At 43.5% G+C, this 18,906-nt stretch overlaps 1 protein-coding gene across 1 annotated transcript in view; it reads left to right on the top strand.

Annotated features, from left to right (window-relative positions):
• The window catches only part of HECW2 (HECT, C2 and WW domain containing E3 ubiquitin protein ligase 2), a 307,281-nt gene that overhangs the window by 89,881 nt on the left and 198,494 nt on the right, over nucleotides 1-18,906 (top strand). The window contains 1 exon segment of the mRNA XM_046019114.1: nucleotides 3,521-3,847. Coding sequence (XP_045875070.1) covers nucleotides 3,556-3,847 — 292 coding nt within the window. The 5' untranslated portion in view covers nucleotides 3,521-3,555.

The raw sequence follows: 18,906 nt of genomic DNA, 5'->3' as shown, positions 1-18,906 counted from the left end.
ATAGTAAGGTGTTTTGCAATTTGCTTGGTAATTGCATCCCTCTTGACCTCTGGAAGAAGAGCAATTTTGTGTTTAGTTGTTGTAGAAACAGATGTCTGTTATCTGAGAGAGCCGCATAGTGCGGACCTAATCACAATAGAAGGGGGAGGGGGTTTAAGGAGTGCGACATTAGGTTACAATGTGTCCTTCGGAATGGGACACGGGATGGATTGTCTAAGGAAATTGAAAGGACCAGGTTTCTGGTTAACAAATATGGGGGGTCCTAATCAGTTTCCCTTACCATCAGCTTTACCTTCTAAAGCTTTTCAGAAGAGCATGGATAATTTTCTGAAGAAAATTAGTCTTTGTTCTTTTTTTTTTTTTTTTTTAATTTATGTGACAGACAGAGATCACAAGTAGGCAGAGAGGCAGGCAGAGAGAGAGGAGAAGCAGGCTCCCCGCTGAGCAGAGAGCCCGATGCGGGGCTCGATCCCAGGACCCTGAGATCATGACCTGAGCCGAAGGCAGAGGCTTTAACCCACTGAGCCACCCAGGCGCCCTGAAAATTAGTCTTTCTTATGATATAAAACACAGGTATAAAACCAAGAAGCAAATGAAGAATTCTTCGATTTCAGGAGGAGGAAGGGTAAAGCAGCCGTTCTCTGTCATTTCAGTGGCTAATTTTCCCACGTGGAATACTGCATTGACTAAAGTAAAATTATAAAGTAAAATTTTATCTATAACACTTAGAATAGTTTGATTTTTTTCATTTTCATGCAACTTTGAGAATTAACTTTTGCATCGTGTTTGATCTTATTTACTGTGGAAGCATGAACTCTGAAATACATGTCGCTTTTCCTAGAGGGGAAAATCGAAGTTTTCCGATACGGGCTTGGACTGTTGTCCCTCATTGTAATCTAAGCATTCTCATTTCTGATTTTATTTCTTCTACTTCGATCTGAATTATGTAGAGTAAAATATCTGAAGCTTTTAAAGTTTTAATTTAATTTGATTTAATTTTTTACAGAGAGAGAGAGAGGAGTGTGAGCAGAAGGCAGGGTGGAGGGCGAAGGGAGAGGGAGACTCTTAAGCAGGCTGCACGTGAGCATGGAGTCAGACATGGGCTCAAGACCCTGAGATCATGACCTGAGCTGAAACAGAGCTGAATTCTTCACTGACTGAGCCTCCCAGGCGCCCCCAAATGAGGCTTTGAAACCCCGAATGAATAAGCCTTTTCTGGATGAACTGGCATAGTTGATTTTAATTAATAAATAATAAGCCTTTTATTAAGCAGAAACTTGCATTTGAATATTTATTTCACTGCTGACCTCATAACCAGAAACCTGGCCCACCCTTGCAAGTGTCCTCGGGACAGTTACTTGGATGTGTTGCGTTTACTTCAAACCCACCCAAGATGGTATTGATTTTCTCAGCTCCGCCAGTGTTTCTGGGATTCTGTTGTCCCTTAGACTGAAAATCCAGAATTTAGTCCTAATTTCTCCCTCCTTTTATCCCCTGTATTCATTCTGTTGCCAAGTCTTTGGGCTCTTTCTTTGAAATATTCCCAGCTGATTTATTTCCTTTCTGTGTTACTGACATCCATTTCTCAGCTCTCAGGGCCGGACGCCTTAACTAATCGGCTTTTAACTGGTTTCCCCACTGCTGTTTCTCTCCTAGCTCTGCAGAGGCTCTCAGATGGTTTCTCATACTTATATTTCATATTTTGACTCTTCTGCTCGAGATCCTGGAATGGCTCCCTGCTCATCGTTCTCAGTGAGGTTTCAACAGACTTGCTTCATATTCTGTGCCCGAGGGTCTTCTAATTTCTTCTCTCTCTAATCTCCCCTCTCACTTTGTGCAGTTCCTGGCTTGTAGGTCCTCAACTTTAGAAGTTCTTTCCCAAGTGAATTGTTTGGAAATCGGAATTAATTTTTTAAATGTAGAAACAGTTATTTAAGAGACATGGTTGAGTTCCGAAGCTGTAACTTAGAGAGCTGTGTTTCCTCGTGTAGCTGATTTCTGGCTTCTGGGAACCAGAAGCCATGTTGAATAGGGAGGCAGGGGAAGGATGCCCTGCTTTCTCCTTCTTTCCCAATTACAGGGTCATTGGCACAAGGCAGAACTCACAGTGATTTTTCATGTGTAAAAGTAGGTCTCTCTGTAGCATTTGACTTCGGTTAACTGTCTTCCAGTCCTTGGAGCTACCCCAGAATAAGTAGTGCATTAATTAATTCAGCAATTACATTATTATTAAGATAATAGTCATTGCTGTTTGCTGAATACTTTCACTTAGGACTTTTCTATTCCTTACAACAATCTTGGGCGGTCCTTTAAAATCACCTCCATTTAACAGATGAACGTACTGAGACAGGGTAAAGTTTAAGCATGTGCGGCTACTGACTTAGAAACACAAGATTTCCAGATCACTTGGAAGAGTCAGTGCTGTGTGAAAGCTTGTTAAACGGAGATACGAACAACCTCCTTCTTTTCTCCACTTCATCTCCCCTGTCGCTACTCGCATGCTCTACCAGGGCGCTCTTCCTGCTTCATGGGATAGCTTCGAGGCCAATAGTTCCTTTCGCTGTCCAGAGACGTTTTAGTGTGATGTAGTCCCACTTGTTTATTTTTGCTTTTTTGGCCTTTGCTTTCGGTGTCGGATCCAAACAATTATTGCCAAGATTGATGTCAAGATACTTACTGGCCTATGTTTTCTTCTAGGAGTTTTGTGGTTTCAGGGTCTATATTCAAATCTTTAATCCATTTTGAATTTGGATTTTTTTTTTGTATTTTATAAGATAAGGGTCCAGTTTCATTCTTTTGCATGTGGCTGTCCGGTCTGCCCAGCTCCGTTTACTGAGGAGACTGACTGTCTTTTCCCCAAGCCGACATTCTTGCTGGGGCGAGGACGCAGTAACTAAGTCTATAAGCACATGGTGCTGTGTGGCACATCAGATCGTAACAGTTGCTGTTAGAGAGAAACACAGGGAGAGGGGAGGGATGGGGAAGGCTGGGGTGTTGCCGTGGTAGACGATGGCCGCTGTGTCTAAGAGAGGCGGTGACGTTTGAGCAGGTTCGTAAAAGAGACTCGAATGGGTTACATTCCTGTGAGAAGGAAATTGAGCAAGTTATCCTTTGCTCAATGGTATATTTCAACCGTGTCAACATTTTCTGTCTTGCTTTTTAAAATCTGATTTCAACAGGAAACAAGTGCGTGTAGGGGTGAAAGAAAACAGGACCGTTTCTGCAGGTGGGGTGTTCGGGAAAGGATAGACCTGAAAGGGCTAGTGGGGAATCCCCTTCCGTGCTCCGTGAAGTCAGGGGCGGCAGGTGTGTGATGGCCGTGGCCTTCAAGTGACCTTCGTCTGGAGGAGCCGTTTCTGACATCATCCACTGACAGTACAGTAATAGGTTTTATTTTGACAGCAGAGGATTATTGCGTGGTCGGGCTTTAATAAACACTCTTTAGGGCTTTCTGTCTAGGAAGCTTAAACCTATTTCCTTGCCTTGTAACACTAATGCCCTGTGCTTGTGTCTCTCGCAGCTTTGTAGGAAGCTAACCTCCGAGGCGCAGACGGGATGGCTAGCTCGGCCCGGGAGCACCTGCTTTTTGTGCGGCGTCGAAATCCCCAGATGCGGTACACACTGAGCCCCGAGAACCTCCAGAGCCTGGCCGCCCAGAGCTCCATGCCAGAGAACATGACCCTCCAGCGGGCGAACAGCGACACGGACCTGGTGACTTCCGAGAGCCGCTCCAGCCTGACTGCCAGCATGTACGAGTACACGCTGGGGCAAGCCCAGAACCTCATTATCTTCTGGGACATTAAGGAGGAGGTGGACCCCAGTGACTGGATCGGACTCTATCATATAGGTGAGTGACGTGACGGGCCTGCATGCAACTTAGCGCAGACAGTTTTACTGTGATGTAACACTGTTGTGTAGTTTTGCTGGGGGATGCGGGATGGGGAACACACCACACAAATAAACCCCGTAAGATTCTGGGACTTTTTTTCTTCTTTAGAGAGGAGAGAATCAACAGTAATAAATAGCTTTGCCACTGTGAATTTTGTGGTTATATTTCTACCCTGATTAAACGCCAGGACCTGCAGATTTTATATTTTCTTTTTAAAGCTTCACATTACCCTTGATCAGTAGTCCCGTAAAACAAGAATTGGATATTAACTTTTACTAATATTTTTAAACTGATGAAAAAGATGTCCAGATTTAGATAACTGATGTGAAAAAATGTCCTGTAGTTTCTTCCTTTTCTTTCTTTCTTTTTTTTTGGCAGCAAAGCAAGGTTTATTGAGCGATAGTGAAGTGATAGTATAAAGCTCCTGAAAGGGGAGGGGACCGAGCGGGCTGCCCTCTTCTGTAGTTTCTAAAGGTTGAGTTTCATGAAGAACAACTTGCAGTCTGTGATATCTTATTTCAAAATTCCTGCTGTGTCCTCGATCAGTTAAGTAAAGAAGGTGTCATATTTTCCTAACAAATGACTTAGGAATAGGTTGCTATTTATTTTAATAAAAATATCCCAGCTGTGTTTAGCTAATTTGCATTTGCTGGGCATAGGTGAGCGAATGATGAATGGCACATGCCAGGAAATATAAAATTTGCTTTACTGAAAGCAAAAATCCAAACCCTACTGCCTGGGCTTAAAGAAAATCTAAATTAAACCTGATAATAAAAATCTAACATTCCCCAGAGTTGGGGAAGTTTTTCACTCAGTGAAGGGAATGCCTTTCAAAATTTAACCTCAAGTATTGTAACAGAAAGGCATGTTTGCACTGTAAATGATAAACTAAGCATCTTTGTTGTTGTTTTCTTTCTTTCTTTTTTTTGGGAGTAAGTTGTGGGGGGGGCATTAAAAGACCTATTTGTTTATGGCAGGTTCTTCTCATTCAGGGGCAACTTTACCCCCTACAGGACGCTTGGTAATGTCTGGAGACATCTTTGGTTTCACAGTAGGTTCGGGAATGGGAGACCAGGGTTACCGCTCCACACCCCGCAGCTCACAGGTCCGCCTCCCACAACGGCCTGATAGCACCAGTCTTGACAAACTCCGATTTAAGGCAGAGTAACAGCCTTGTTGACAGTGTGTCAAAATGTTCAACCCACTAAAATCCATGTTTTTCAGTAACAAAGAATTTTATGTTGACTAAAATAAAATTGATCTGTGTTTACTAATGTAAGTAACTCAATTAATCATGCTGATAACAAGAAATCTAAAATGGCAAAAAAAATTCAAGAATTTTAATTTTTCTGTTTCTTCTTATGACAATGAAAAAAGGGGGAAAAGGTCTTAAGAGTCCAGCATTTTTATCCGGGTGTGTCTAAATATATTTTCAAGATGGGGATGGTAGGATTTTAAAATTGTATTTTTATTTCTTATATCTACTATTTCACAAAAAAATCTTACAATGCTGATGGGACTTTGGAAGTGATTCTTTTCGTTTTATGTAACTTCAACTTTTTAGATTTCACAAAACTGCTTTCATTTTAACATGATTTTTAAAATATTTCCTATCTTCAGGTTTACTAACTTTTAATATTTTCATCCTCATTCCCTTGTCAGTCCCATCCAATGAATTTTAAAATTTCAGTGACTGACTTTACATTTATAGGATTTCCATTTCTTTCTCTTTTTTTGTGTATTTTTCTTATGAGATTCCCTACATGTTACCTCATTCAGACCGTATTTTCATTCAGTTATTTTAATTGAATCAAATGTATCTGCTTTAAGTTCTTTGCAAAATCCAGTATCTGGGCAGTTTTTATTACCTGTTTTACTTTTGACCATGGATCCCATTTTCCTATTTCTTTGCATATCCAGCAAAGATTTACACTGGCTGTTGAGAATTCTACGTTGTGGAAATCATGAGTTCTGTAGAACAATTTTTATTTTAATGTTAACTTTTATCCCACTAGGGTATATGAGTAATATAGTTTTCCCCTTCGTGAGGATGGGTTGGTGGGAAGCCCAGTGTGGTTCCCCGGCACTTCCAACTTAATGGGATTCAGCCTCCAAGTTTGGTCTATGCTGTGGATTTTGTTAGGGCTTGGTTTCGGGCTTGGTTAGGCTAGATCTATGGTAGGTCTTGGTGGCCTTTGTACTTCTTCCCAAGTAGTAGTGTCAGATTCTGATGTCTGAACAGGTTCCTGGGCTGTCGAGCAGGGGTCTTCTCTCTGGCTGGGTCTTGACTCCAGTGTTCTCTGGCACGGCTGGACCTCCAGGAGCTTCGACACCCTCAGCCCCTTTAGCGGCTGCTCTCTACAAGGCCTTGGTCCTGTTTCTCTGCACACGCGCCATCTAGACATTAGCGTAAGGCTTATGGGGCATCCGTGTGTGCGCTTCTGGCCTTCACCCCTCCCTCACTCTTTCCTTCCCCGTCCCCCGCCTGTGGATCCAAACTCTGATCTCTGCATCCTCAGCTTGTCGGAGCTTCCGTGGACTCAGGAAGTTGTCCCCCGGCTGAGACCTGGGTGGTCATAGGGTCCCTCATCAGATTCTTTTCTCTCTGGGGTTTTCATCTTAAGCCACCTGTTGTGCAATGTCTGAAAACCACCGCCTCCCAGTTTTACAGCTGTTTCCATCAGGAAGGCTAGTCTGGAACTAGTCATGGCCCTAGGACCTGAAGCAGAAGTTTCTTCCATGCTTTTGCTTTCCTGGAGGCAGTCAGAAATTTCACTTAATTTTCCCATCTCACCATTTCCCGAGAATTCTGAGTGAATAGTAAATGGTGGTTTCAGTTCCATGGGTTTGTTAGTTCTTCTTAGTGTATTTTCTGGTAGTTTTAGATCCCTGGCAGGGCCGAGAGAACTGGCGCCCTCAGACCTCTCGAGGGACTGTGGTGAGCACAAATTAGCACCTGCAGGACAATACCCCGTGCTTGGGGCTCTAGGGCCTGCTGGTGGTTTCCACAGGTCTCTGCAACAAATGACTCTGAAAGACACATGTCCCAGCATCTAAGACATTATGTGTGGCACATTCCTATAGCCGAAGGCTACAGCTGTGTTTCAGAGGAAGCCTGGCTTATCTGGAACCTCACAGTGAGTGAACAGAGACTCGGCCTCAGGGAGAGGCAGCCACGGCTCCTGGGGCTACAATGGGCTATTCTGACCTCTAGGTTAGAGGGAGCCTCACTTCTGGGGGGACTTTGCTCTCCCATGTGGAGAGGCATAGGTGGCATTTTGTGGGTTTTCACTGACAGCTGTGTCCTGATCCTTCTTCCTTACAGGGTCAGGGCTCAGCAGCAAGCCATTGCTCTCAGGGCAGGTAGGCCCTCCCCAGACTCAGGAAAGTTCTAAACTTACATGGTAATCCAGCGAGTGGGCTGTGAGGCAGCTCCGGCCAGTGAGATGTCAGGGAAAGACTTTGGGGGAACTTCCTTTTCCCGTGAGAAGCCAGGGTCTCCTGTCATCATTGGAGGCTGCGGTGACAGGATGCGATACTTTGAACTGTTGCGTCTGTGGAGCAGCCGTTAGACCTCAACCGAGACCGCAGCTAAGAGTGACAGAGCAGAAGTTAGGATGAGCGCGGACTGGCACCCCCGAGTTCTTGCCGTGTGTGAAAACAATCTTCCCCTCTGCTTACGTCCCCACCGTGAGGCTCCCTTGGACCTGCACTTAGTCCTAACCAAGCAGCTAGGTGGTGTGAGGACACCTGAGGGAAAAGGAGGGGTGCGGACCACTTGTGTGAGCAGGACAGGGAGTGTGGGCTGCCTCAGGACTTACGACTTTAGGGAATGTGCCCAAATCTGCTCGAGCAGAGTGAAGACCCATTAGGTCATTTTTTTTTCTTTTAAAGTAACAAAAATCTGATGCAAAAATTTTGAAAATCTAACTCCAAGCCATGTGGAAATTTTCCAAAGTTTAGTAGGACCAGTCCTGTGACAGGAGTCACCTGCGGAACGAGTAATTAAGTGACTTGAACCGCTCGGGGGCACTATTAGGGAAGGTGGCCAGGGGATACATTGGGAGGAACCCGGAGGAAAAGAGGAACTGCAAGGCCAGGATGGAGAAAAGAATTTTGGATACAAATGATGTCACCAATTTAAGGCCGTTGTGGCTGACCAGAAGCACATTCTCTCCGGCGCTCTGTGACACGGGCGCGCTGAGAATGCAGGTGTGCCCGCAGCAGCCACGTGTCAGGGGTGGCCTCAGACGCCTGGGGGACCAGCCGCCCCACTAAAGCGGAGTCCTGAGAAGCCGGACGGTTTCCTAGCAACGCCTCATTTTATTTGTGGAACAGATTGATGGTCTCTATAGAGATCAATCCCAAAGGGAAAGGGTTTGGGTGGAACGTCTGGCCAGCGAGGTGTGGCTAACTGGCACGCTCTGCACTTTGATTGTGTTTCTTTTGGCTTACATTTTCTTACTCTCGAGAAGGGGGAGTTCTGCTTGTGTTTGGCTAATTGTTCATAAGGTTCTGCATTGTACATGTCAGTCCAGATGACGTTCGGCTAATCTGGAGAGAAAATATATACTCCTGGGTCAGAAAAATAAATTGTTGTCCAGGCGTTGTAAGCGATATATACGTCCTATTGAGAATACAAAGAAAAAAAAGTTGAAAATATCAGAGCGCCATTTGTGGTAAATTTGGGTGTGAACATAATTCCTAAAACAGGTGCTAATTATATTTTCTCTCTAGAAAGTCTCATACACACCCTGAGATTCCCAGAGATGATTACAATGTAGCTATAGCTCGGAATCTCCAGATTACAACAATGAGTGTCTTGCAAATGGTTTTCAAAAATCACTAGATTTATAACTTACCGTCAGTCTCTGTGATGAGAAGTGAGCCCTGAGGAGAGTAACACTGCTGTGCTTTGCTTCCTTCCAAGCTGGCTGGGTAGAAAGAGCCGGACGCTTAAATGTGCGAAAGCACTGAGGGGACCCAGCACGAACAGCTTTCCCCGAAGAGCCGCATGGTCCCTGTTTAAAGCAGAACAGAGTGCATTTGTTTCAGGCTCGCTGTCTAATTCCCCCTAACCTTTGGTCTCGTGCTTTGCTTTCTGGCCATTCAAAAGAAAAACACTTCAGAAGGCTTACTTTGCCATTTCTCAATTTCAGGCAACTTCAAGTACCTGAAGGGAGCTAGGAAAATGCCCATTATGAGAACTAGAAGTTTCTGTCGCTCTGTACCCCAGGGCTACTCAAAGTGCTGGCCTACGGTTGATCTAGGACTAGATAAGAAGCTTCCTCCAGAACGTAAATCAATGTCATGCATCCTTCACTGAGAAAATCTTGCTATTAAAAAATTAAGTTAAGGAATGGGCTTATCGAGGCAGCTGTTTCACATTCTGGCTCAAGCTCATCTTGCCATAGACCAGGAACACATAGTTCGCCAGCATTTCTAGGGACTGCCCTTTGAGTATATCTCTCAGGGTCTGCGTGTTGATTATACCATATACAAAGATGAGCGGCAGAACAACCATATTTGACTCTGTCTTTAAAAATATTGTGGTTCAGGTCGTATTATGTTTTTCATGTTTCTTTGCATTTGGGTGGTAAAATAAAGGTAGGATCATAATAGTTAACCAAGGCCTTGGGATTGTGTTTTTCAGAGCTTTAAGATCCCAGAGTTTAAATCAATGTTTAATGCATAAAGAATTAAGGTCCAGCGTAGGATGCCGTACGGCCAGTGGGAGGCAGCGAAGGCTGGGCCTTGAGTGTCTTGGGTCTAGTCTTTGTTTCTCCCCCATGTATTGAAAACGCAGTCCTGTGTTTTCCAGCCTTCAGTTGTTTACTCAGCACCTTCTTGACTTTTGCAATATGGGGCTATCACCTGTACCGTGAATATTTTTCTTTAAACCATCTGGTAGAAAGAAAGAAAGGGAGGGAGGGAGAGAGAGAATCTGGTTATCTGTTTTAAGCATGAAGGCCTGGGAAGGGTGTTTCCACCATACCTTACAACTCTTTCCTCCATACATACAAAGTAATTCTTTCTACCATGATCCAAGGTTAAGAACACAGGCTCTACAATCAGACAGACTAGTAAATTCCCATACACTTAATGGCTTGAGAGGATGACGTAATCTCTTTGATGTCAATTCTGCACGAAGAGCCGCGGAGCTGCCCTGTGCATGCCCTATGCATGACAGAAGCCCTTTCTGAATTATGTCACCTTTTTATTTATTTTTTTAAAGATTTATTTATTTATTTATTTATTTGACAGACAGAGATCACAGTAGGCAGAGAGAGAGGAGGAAGCAGGTTCCCTGTTGAGCAGAGAGCCCAATGCGGGGCTCGATCCCAAGACCCTGGGATCATGACCTGAGCCGAAGGCAGAGACTTTAACCCACTGAGCCACCCAGGCGCCCCTTATGTCACCTTTTCAAACCTCAGTTTCCTCATCTGTAAAAAACCAAAACAGACCAGAAAAGTACCAGTGTCATGAGAAAGAAGATAATACATGTACAAAGCTCTTGAGAAGGTACCTGGGCTTATTATAAGGTCCTGCTGATTGTAAACTATCATCATTATTTTGGCTACTGTAAATAATAATAAAATCGTTTTCCTGGTAGCCTGAAGCTACAGCACAACCTTACCTCCTGGATGAGTCCACGAGAAGGGATGTCCATATTAAAGGGACACACCAGACTGCTTCTGCTTATAAAAACCCAAAGCCAATCCTCTGAGTCAGAGTTCTAGAAATTATATAAAGCACTTCAAATTTTGATGCTAAATAATACAGTCTTTTGAGTATTATGTAGGTTCTGAACCAATATGCTTTTCAAGGTGATGGGAAAGCTGCAGTTTAATCCCAAATTCAATCAAATGGAACAAAGAATTTATGTATTAAGTATTTAGTTTCCAGAATAGCTATCAAATGTAGTAAAGAGTGACTGTAAGCTCTTTTGGTATTTTTACATGATTACTGCCAAAGAAAAGTTGTTTCAGGTCATGTCTTTAAATTTTAGGAAATGCTTTTAGAGAATAAGAGCTTTGAACATGAAATGCTTTTTGGAACAACTTAACTCTAAATTGCTATTTGTTACCTCGTTGTATTAGCTTTAGTCAGATTATGCTGTACAAGTGAGCCAACTCTGAATCCTTGGTGCCTTAGCAGAACAAAAGATTATTTCTTTCTAATACTTTGTGTCCAACATGGATTGACGGGGGCTGGCTTTGTACTGTGGGTTAGACATGCAGGCTGACCATTCTCCTGATTTTTGCCATATCAGATTATTAAGGGCTGCATCGTGTCATTGCACTGTCTGTAACAGAAGGCCTCACTGGGCAGGTGTTAAGGGAAGAGAGCACTGGAGACTCTGCATCGGCTCTTAAATGCTTTGGCCCCAAAGCAACACATCTCACTTCTCAGGGACTCCATTCAGCATTACTGCCATGATCTGCCTAACTGCACAGAGACTGGGCAATGGGGAGAAAACCTTGGCTCTTTAAGGAAGCAGCTGATGTCTCTACCGTAGTAGATGCGTCTTGCTAACAACGTGTGCGGTCCTCTGGTCTGTTTCAAAGCCCAAGACATCCTTGCACGGTCACTGCAAGGATAGATGTTGAGTATTGAAAAGTGTCATACTTTCGTATAGACTTTACAGTGGGTTTAGGAGACTGAATGAGAAGACACACCCAGAGCAGGACCAAGGACAGTACCGGACACTCTGGTTGCCCTGTGGGGTTAGAACCTGAGTTCACAGCATTTGCTGGCATCGCAGACCATCACGGATCTCTCTTCTCATATGCACGTTAAAGATCTAGTTCACAGAGACGTCCGTGTATTTAAACCGGTTGTGGAAGAGTTCCCTGGACATTCGGTAGGCTTTAAAACGATGGATGGTTTAGTGTATCCAAGGAAGCTTTAGTATATTTTGTCCCCTGACGTACAGGTAGAAAACCATACTTGAAATAGGCATTCTTCTGTCTGTACACTGTGATGGTGAGATGGTTTTTGTTTTTTATCTGGTTATTCTGTGTGAGTGTTATCTAAGACCCCCCCCCCCCAAATTATGTCGCTTTTCCTTAAAGGATGCTTATATAGGTCCCGAAATTCGTAACTGTGGAATGATTGTAAATATTTTTTGATAGAGTTAAGACAACATTAGCATGATGTTTAGAATTCAATCCACAGGCGCCTGGAGGGTCAGTCAGTTAACTGTCCGATTCTTGATTTTTGGCTCCGGTCGTGATCTCAGGGTTGTGAGATCGAGCCTTTTGTTGGCTTTGCCCTGAACATGGAGCCTCTCTCTCTTTCCCCTCCCCACCCTACTCTCTCTCTCTCTCTCAAAAGAAAAAAAAAATTCTTCATTCTGATAAAACCCATTACTAACTCACAAATAATGGCTTATCACACATACTGTTTTTATAATATTTGTTATAATTGGCTTTTCATGCTTTTCTAAGGACTAATGGGCATATCAATGAAGAAAATACATCTATATTGTCATCTTTTTATCCTGATATCTCTCTTAAAGTCTGTTTGTCTATTATCAGTTACTATGTCAACTTTCCTTTGATTTGTTTTTGTTCGATGCATCTTTCCCACTGATTTCTTTTCAGCCATTCTTTGGCACGCTTCAGGTATATCTCTGTAAATCATCTGTGGCTTTATGATTTTTAATCCGAACGGAGTGACTGTCAATTAAAATTGATGTATTTAGTGTTTTAACATTTATTGTTATTTTTAAATATATTTGGATTTATTTTCACATCCTATCTTGTTTTCTGTATTTTATGCTTTTTCATAGTTTTTTTTTTTTTACCTGATTATGAGCCTTCCACTGAGTTTTCTTTACTCCTTATCATCTAGTCAGTCTGTCTGTTTGAAAGGTAAACTTTCTAGGTCTAGTCTGTTAGCAGTTATCCTTAAAATATTTGTCACGTATAATTGAGCTAAAGGTTAAAATGAATCAGTATCTTTACATACCTCAAATTCTACAAGGATCTTTGAACAAATTTATCACAATCGCTTCCTTCTCCGTCTTCTCTTTTACTGTTGACAACATTTAATTCTATCTTGTTTTAAACCCCTTTTCCTATATTAGTCATTATTGTTATTGTTGCACTTTTTTTAATAGACAGGGATTATTCCAGTTTTAGATATTGCATAAGAAGCTCTGAGAAAACTTAGTGGCTTAAAACAACAATGTATTGAATGAGTAAACAATGAGGGTAGAAAAAGAGACTTACCTGAAACAGCAGCACTATAGTATGTGAGGTTTGATCTTCCGACAAAACACACATGCGCACACAACAAAAGTTGCGTTCTAAAAAAAAAAATGGAAGCAAGCAGGAGAAGTTTAATTTCAACTTCAAATTCTTGTTGATGTACCAACTCAAAGAATATTCTTTTTTTTTTTTTTTTTTTCTTGTTAAGGTAGATAGTGATAAAAGGTATCAGGTATACCTGAAATTTTCTCTTCATTTTCTCCAGTAGGTTTTCTCCGTTGTGGGCTCTCAGGTGTTCTCTCTTTCATTTTGCAGCATTTATTTTGTCTTTGTTTTAAACTAGTCTCATGCTGGCAGTCTCTGAGTTACCGTAGAGCTGGGTCCTGTTCATGTTGTGTCCGGAGCACCTTATCTAGCTCTCTGTGCTGCCTTAGTCATGCGGATTAGTTAATTTCATTCAAGAGTAGGTTTTACTTAGGGCAGTTATAACAGAAAAATGATACTTTCGTATTGGAGAGAGATAGTGAGAGAGGGAACACAAGCAGAGAGAGTGGGAGAGGGAGAAGCAGGCTTCCTGCTGAGCAGGGAGCCTGATGGGGGCTCGATCCCAGGACCCTGGGATCATGACCTGAGCCAAAGGCAGATGCTTAATGACCGAGGCACCCAGGCACCCCTCTTTTTTCAATTATTATACAATATATTGGCCTTTTGCTTACTCTTTCTTTACCCATGGCTTCTGTCTTCAATATGGAAAGCACTGTGTGTTTAGATAGAAATGAATTTCTTCCCTGAATTCAGTGTGATTAGTGATTTATACTCTCATTCTTTTTTATTCTTTCTTATTCCCTTGTTTGCAAAAATATGCATCTGCTGTTCTAAGCAGTCAGGGGAATTTTTCTGAAGGTTGTGTGTCGTTTGGCTTGGAGAATATCTAGAGTGTTTTTGACATTTTGAAATACATCACCTTTATATTCACAACATAACTATCACACATCTATGAACAAGTGGTGTTATAAACTTGCTGATGGTTCAAAGAATGATGGATCGTCTTTTTACTCTACAGAAATAAGTCCACTGTTCTGGAGACTATAATTATAGCACTAAACAATAATATTAGAAGCAAATATGTTACTGTAAGGCTAATCTAAAAAAAACCTTGAAATTCCCAAGTGAAAATTTACATTAAGCTAACTAATAGGATTTTAAATATTTATATACCTTCTTAAAACATCCAAAAAGATGGATTTTTTTAAAAGTGCACGTCTGGGGCGTATTTTGGATCGGATAGAACATTAAATGCAAAAAGGAAAGCCTGAAGAATTCAGCGAACATCTGGAGGAGGTTAAATTTTTAGTTTTGGGCTGCGTGACAGTCATTTTTCCTCTGTTCACTTAGCTGCCAAACCCTGTCATTCCTGAGCCATTTCAAGGAGACAGACAATGTGAACTCTGTATATATGTACGTGCCCCCATGTAACTGCTGATTTGAGCAAGGTCACAGGTTAGCATCTGTCAGGTAGCTTCGAATTTTCTAGTTCATCGTGTGATTTGTTTGCCTGAATGGAGGAACACTATGAAACCAATAAAGCTACTTTTAAAAAATTAATTATTAGTTGTAAAAGTCTAACTAGAGTAATACTGCTGAGATAAGCAGCAACATCATCATCTTAGCAGTATTACTCTAGTTAGACTTTTATAACTAATAATTAATAATTAATTTTTTAATTTTTTAAATCGAATGCTGGTGGCGAAGTACTGTGTTTTTCATCATCTGGAATCATTAAGAAGCTGATCCATCTGTTGAAGTTTATTTTAAAACTTGGAGGCATGGAGGTCTTAGATTTAGAAAAGGAAATTAATGATCATTTACTCCGCTGGCCTCATTTTACAGATGAGAAACGGAGGGTCCGGATGGATTAAGTAATATTCCCATGGTTGCTCAGTAAAATGGTTGGAAAAAATACAGTGGTGAATAGGAATTTCCTCCACAGCGGGGTTGCTTTTTAAAGGGAGTTAGGTGCTAAATCAGTTCCTGCAGGTGATTTTTGAGTAGAGCTAAAATTACCCTCGAAAACTCCAGGAAGGCAATATGACTTAACAGCACGTTCAACACAGCGGTTTTTCTTCCAGTATTGGAATAGTCTCCTGTCTTAGACTGAGTGCCAGAGAAGTTGGCTTGTGATTAGGAGCTGTACCCCCCAACCCCTATCATTTGAAACCAAATTTCCCCTCACCCTGGTGAGCCCCTTGAAAGAAGTGCGTATTTCATGCTCCCTTTCGGGGCCCATGCGGTTTAGATCATGCTCGATCTCTTCTCTTGTCCCAGCGGAGCACGTGCGGTTCCACCAGACTATGTTAAATGAGCGTTTGCTGTGCCTCGCTTGAACCTCGCTTCATCTTTGAAGGCTCAGTTGAGTGTGATGGGTCACTTCCTTGATGGGAGGCTCGAAGAGATTGACTTTCTAGGTTGTTTTTGCTAGTGTTTATAGCACTGTCTAGAATATTCCCCCAATATTTACTGTTCCTTTGTCTGAGCAATACTTCAGTGAAAGAGTTTTATTTTTTTACAGCTGTTGCAGTGTTTCGATACACATAAATACTGTCTGTTCTGTTACTTCTGCTCTTTCCATTCCAGCACACATTTTGAGGTTTTAAATCCGAGGACTGAGCTCGTACACAAACTCTGGGTCTCGGGAAAAGCTGAGGTTATCTAAGAGGATTGTTTTGGGTCCGAGAACTCTTTTGCCATAAAATATCCAACCTACTCATCTTTGTTCAAACTGTAACTGATGAATTAATTTAAAGGCAGATGTGACCAGCTCTGGTGAGTGTCCACGAGCTGAACCAGTCTACATATTCTTCAGATAGCCAGATATTTCAAAACTACTTCAGTGACTCTCTTAAGAAAGCTATGCAGAATTCAATGATGTGTTGCAGAATTCTGATTTATAACAGGTGACAGGAGGACCCCTGTGCCCTATTCTTTTCCAAAACCATGCGCTTGCAAGTTGCAGTGACTGGGAAATCCCGCACCAGACCTTCTGTTGGTCTTGGCCGCCCTGGCCTCCGCGGTGGCCTATTGTGCCCTCTTTCTGAGGCTGCTTCGTCATTGACTGTGACCCTTTCTCCCGGGTGCCCCAGTTTTCTGGCCCTTTGTTTTTTTCCTCTTTACTGAAACTCCTCTCTTATCCTCTTGTAAGTGAATTTTCTTCTTTTTAATGCCTTCTTCCTTGAATGATTTCATCCACTCCCAGTTTTTAGCCTGTCTAGGCAAAAGCTTTCTCTCTCACCAGGGGTGGTTGTACGCTCCTGGCCCACGAGAGCCAAGCCTGCCCATCTCCTCTTGTCTCTGCGTTCAGGGCCCTCACACTGGTGGCGCGAAGTCAGCTGTGAGGAGGACGTGATCACCGCAGAAAGCGGTCAACACCGCGCATCAGGGCTGGGGCTCGCCCAGTTTGCTAGCGACCCACCATTTAACGCCAACCTCTGTCTACAGCTCCCACGACCATTCCTCTCTGCATATCCTACTCACTCTTCAAACTCCGCTTGTTCAAAACAAATTGACTGGCGTGCCCAACCAGTTCTTCATTTTCTGTATTTGTTAGAGGAAATGCCATTTTTTATAGTCTCTCAGGCTTAAAAATTTCTTGAGACTTTGACTCCTGTCCTGCTCTCCGTGGAGGACTTCAGTTAGCAATGTTTCCTGGCCTCATCACCTCTTTGGATTCTCACTTCATGTAGGTCTCTATTGTTAGCTCCCTAAGTCGTGTCCTTGGTCTGACGTACTCCAGTCCAATCCACATTCCACGTTACTGTCAAATATTTAATAAATGAAGGTTTATTTTCGCCAGACATGAAGCTAACTGCTTTATGGATCTTATCTCATTTAATCCTCAGAACAACATTATGGAGTAGTGTATCTCTCAGGAGTTGTCGGTGGCTAAAAACACCCAAACAAACCTAGCCCTTCCCTGGACCCATAAGTGGCCAGGAAAATGCAACTGGAAATTATCCTCTAAACCAGCCAGGGCCCACCTGCTGCAGGGGCGGGGTTAGCCTTCTGCAAGCCACCGTGCTGAGCATGGGAAGAGAGGTGGAAGCTGGGTAGTGCACCCATGTCTCATTTAGGCTGTTACCAGTGTCCTCGTTGTACAGATAAGGAGTAGACTAGAGTGAAGTAACTTTTCTCAGGTGTTTCCAACTTGGATACGGAGGCCTTGACATTTTCCTGACTTTGCAACTTACGCTATCCCTCGTTATCCTTTGTCATCAAGCTCCCCGCTCATTCAGTAGAGTCTCATGGTCAGATTATTTGGCTGTGAAGTTGGATAGACCTAAATTTCAATCCACCTTGCCACCTGCTGTTTGCCACTGGGCCACTTACTTACCCCCTCTGAAAATATCTATTTCCTAGGAAACAATAAAATCCTCAAATGGATTTTTCTGTGTACTCATGGCGCAGGACTTGGTCAGTGAGAGTGCGGGAAACGTCGACCATGGTGGTGATGATTAAACTCTAGTTCAGCAAGGCACAGGCTGGATTTTTCTGTATCTGTGTGCTGTACTGGTGAGTATAGGCCATTGCTGTTGGATAAAATATTTGTTGAGTTAACACAATATGGAGGAAACTTGTACTCCAGGGGTTAATGACATCATTAATGTGCAAGAATGATCAAAGGGAACTCATCCTGCTTCAGATGCAGGCCCCTGGGTGGAAGGTGACAACCACCTGCACATTCCACGTGAGATGCCCGACCCCTCAAGCGGGTCTCACGAAGGAGTCCGGAATCATGAAAGAGGAGCTGTTGGTGTGACGGAGGATTTCCCTGGGGGTGTCGTCAGTGTGCTGGGAGCCATTCTTTCCGTCAGACATGCACACGCTGGAGAGAAGTTGGTGGCTGCTTCCCTCCACCTCAGGTCAACTGAGAGGAGTGTCAGGGGACCTGCCCCGACAGCTTCATGAGTGTCCTTTGCTTTGTGAGGGACACACTGGACTGGTGTCTGATCCACGCGCGACAACACTAAAGGCGAGAAGCCGTGGCTGGCCCAGAGAGTAGGCACGGCTCGTCGGCCATGGGACTCACGGCCTGAGCTGCTGGGACTAGAGTGTGTGTTTCTGGTGGACGAGGGTTGGGCTCTGCCCACCACAGAGCTGGTGTGGGGTCACTGGCATGCCTGCTCCAAGACACTAGGCGGAGGAGCTGGTGTTCCCCGGGGGCCATTCAGAGGGACGGGGCAGAAGACCTCGGTGGGAAGAGGCCGGGGGTGCTCGGGGAGAGCCGTCATCTGAGGGAAAGAGGGTTGCAAGTGACCACAGCAAGGAAACTGCAGGTGAGAATCCCCAGAAGTGGGCTGTCTCTCCAGAATGCAGGAAATGTTCTCTGGAGAGAGGAAATCCAAGCGCAGAGAATGCTGGCAGCAGAGTGGAGCAGTGCCTCCCGGCCTTGCCTCCTTCCGCCCCACTGAGGTCCCGAGACAGACAGAGACCGGTGGCGAGTCCAGAATGCAGCCACAGCTCCCTCCTTTCTGCAGCGTTCTGCCTGAAGCAGGCCTTCGCTGAGAGAGAGGAGAAGATTTTATTTTAACTGAAGTTTGGAGGTTTAACTATGACACAGAACTGGACATTTTCTTTGTAGATGTGAACATTTTTGTGACGATGTGACCAGAAGAATCATAATGACCAGAAGAGTCAAGGGGTTTGCTGTCGTCCTTCCATCTAGTGGTGAACGAAAGCGAGTCCCCCGGAGTGGATCAGGACAGGCAGCAGGCTGAAAAGAATAACATTGTTTTCAGTTTTGTCCTA

Source organism: Meles meles, chromosome 9 (assembly GCF_922984935.1).
Source record: "Meles meles chromosome 9, mMelMel3.1 paternal haplotype, whole genome shotgun sequence".
Lineage (NCBI taxonomy): Eukaryota > Metazoa > Chordata > Mammalia > Carnivora > Mustelidae > Meles > Meles meles.
This window is presented reverse-complemented; position numbering and strand designations above follow the sequence as displayed.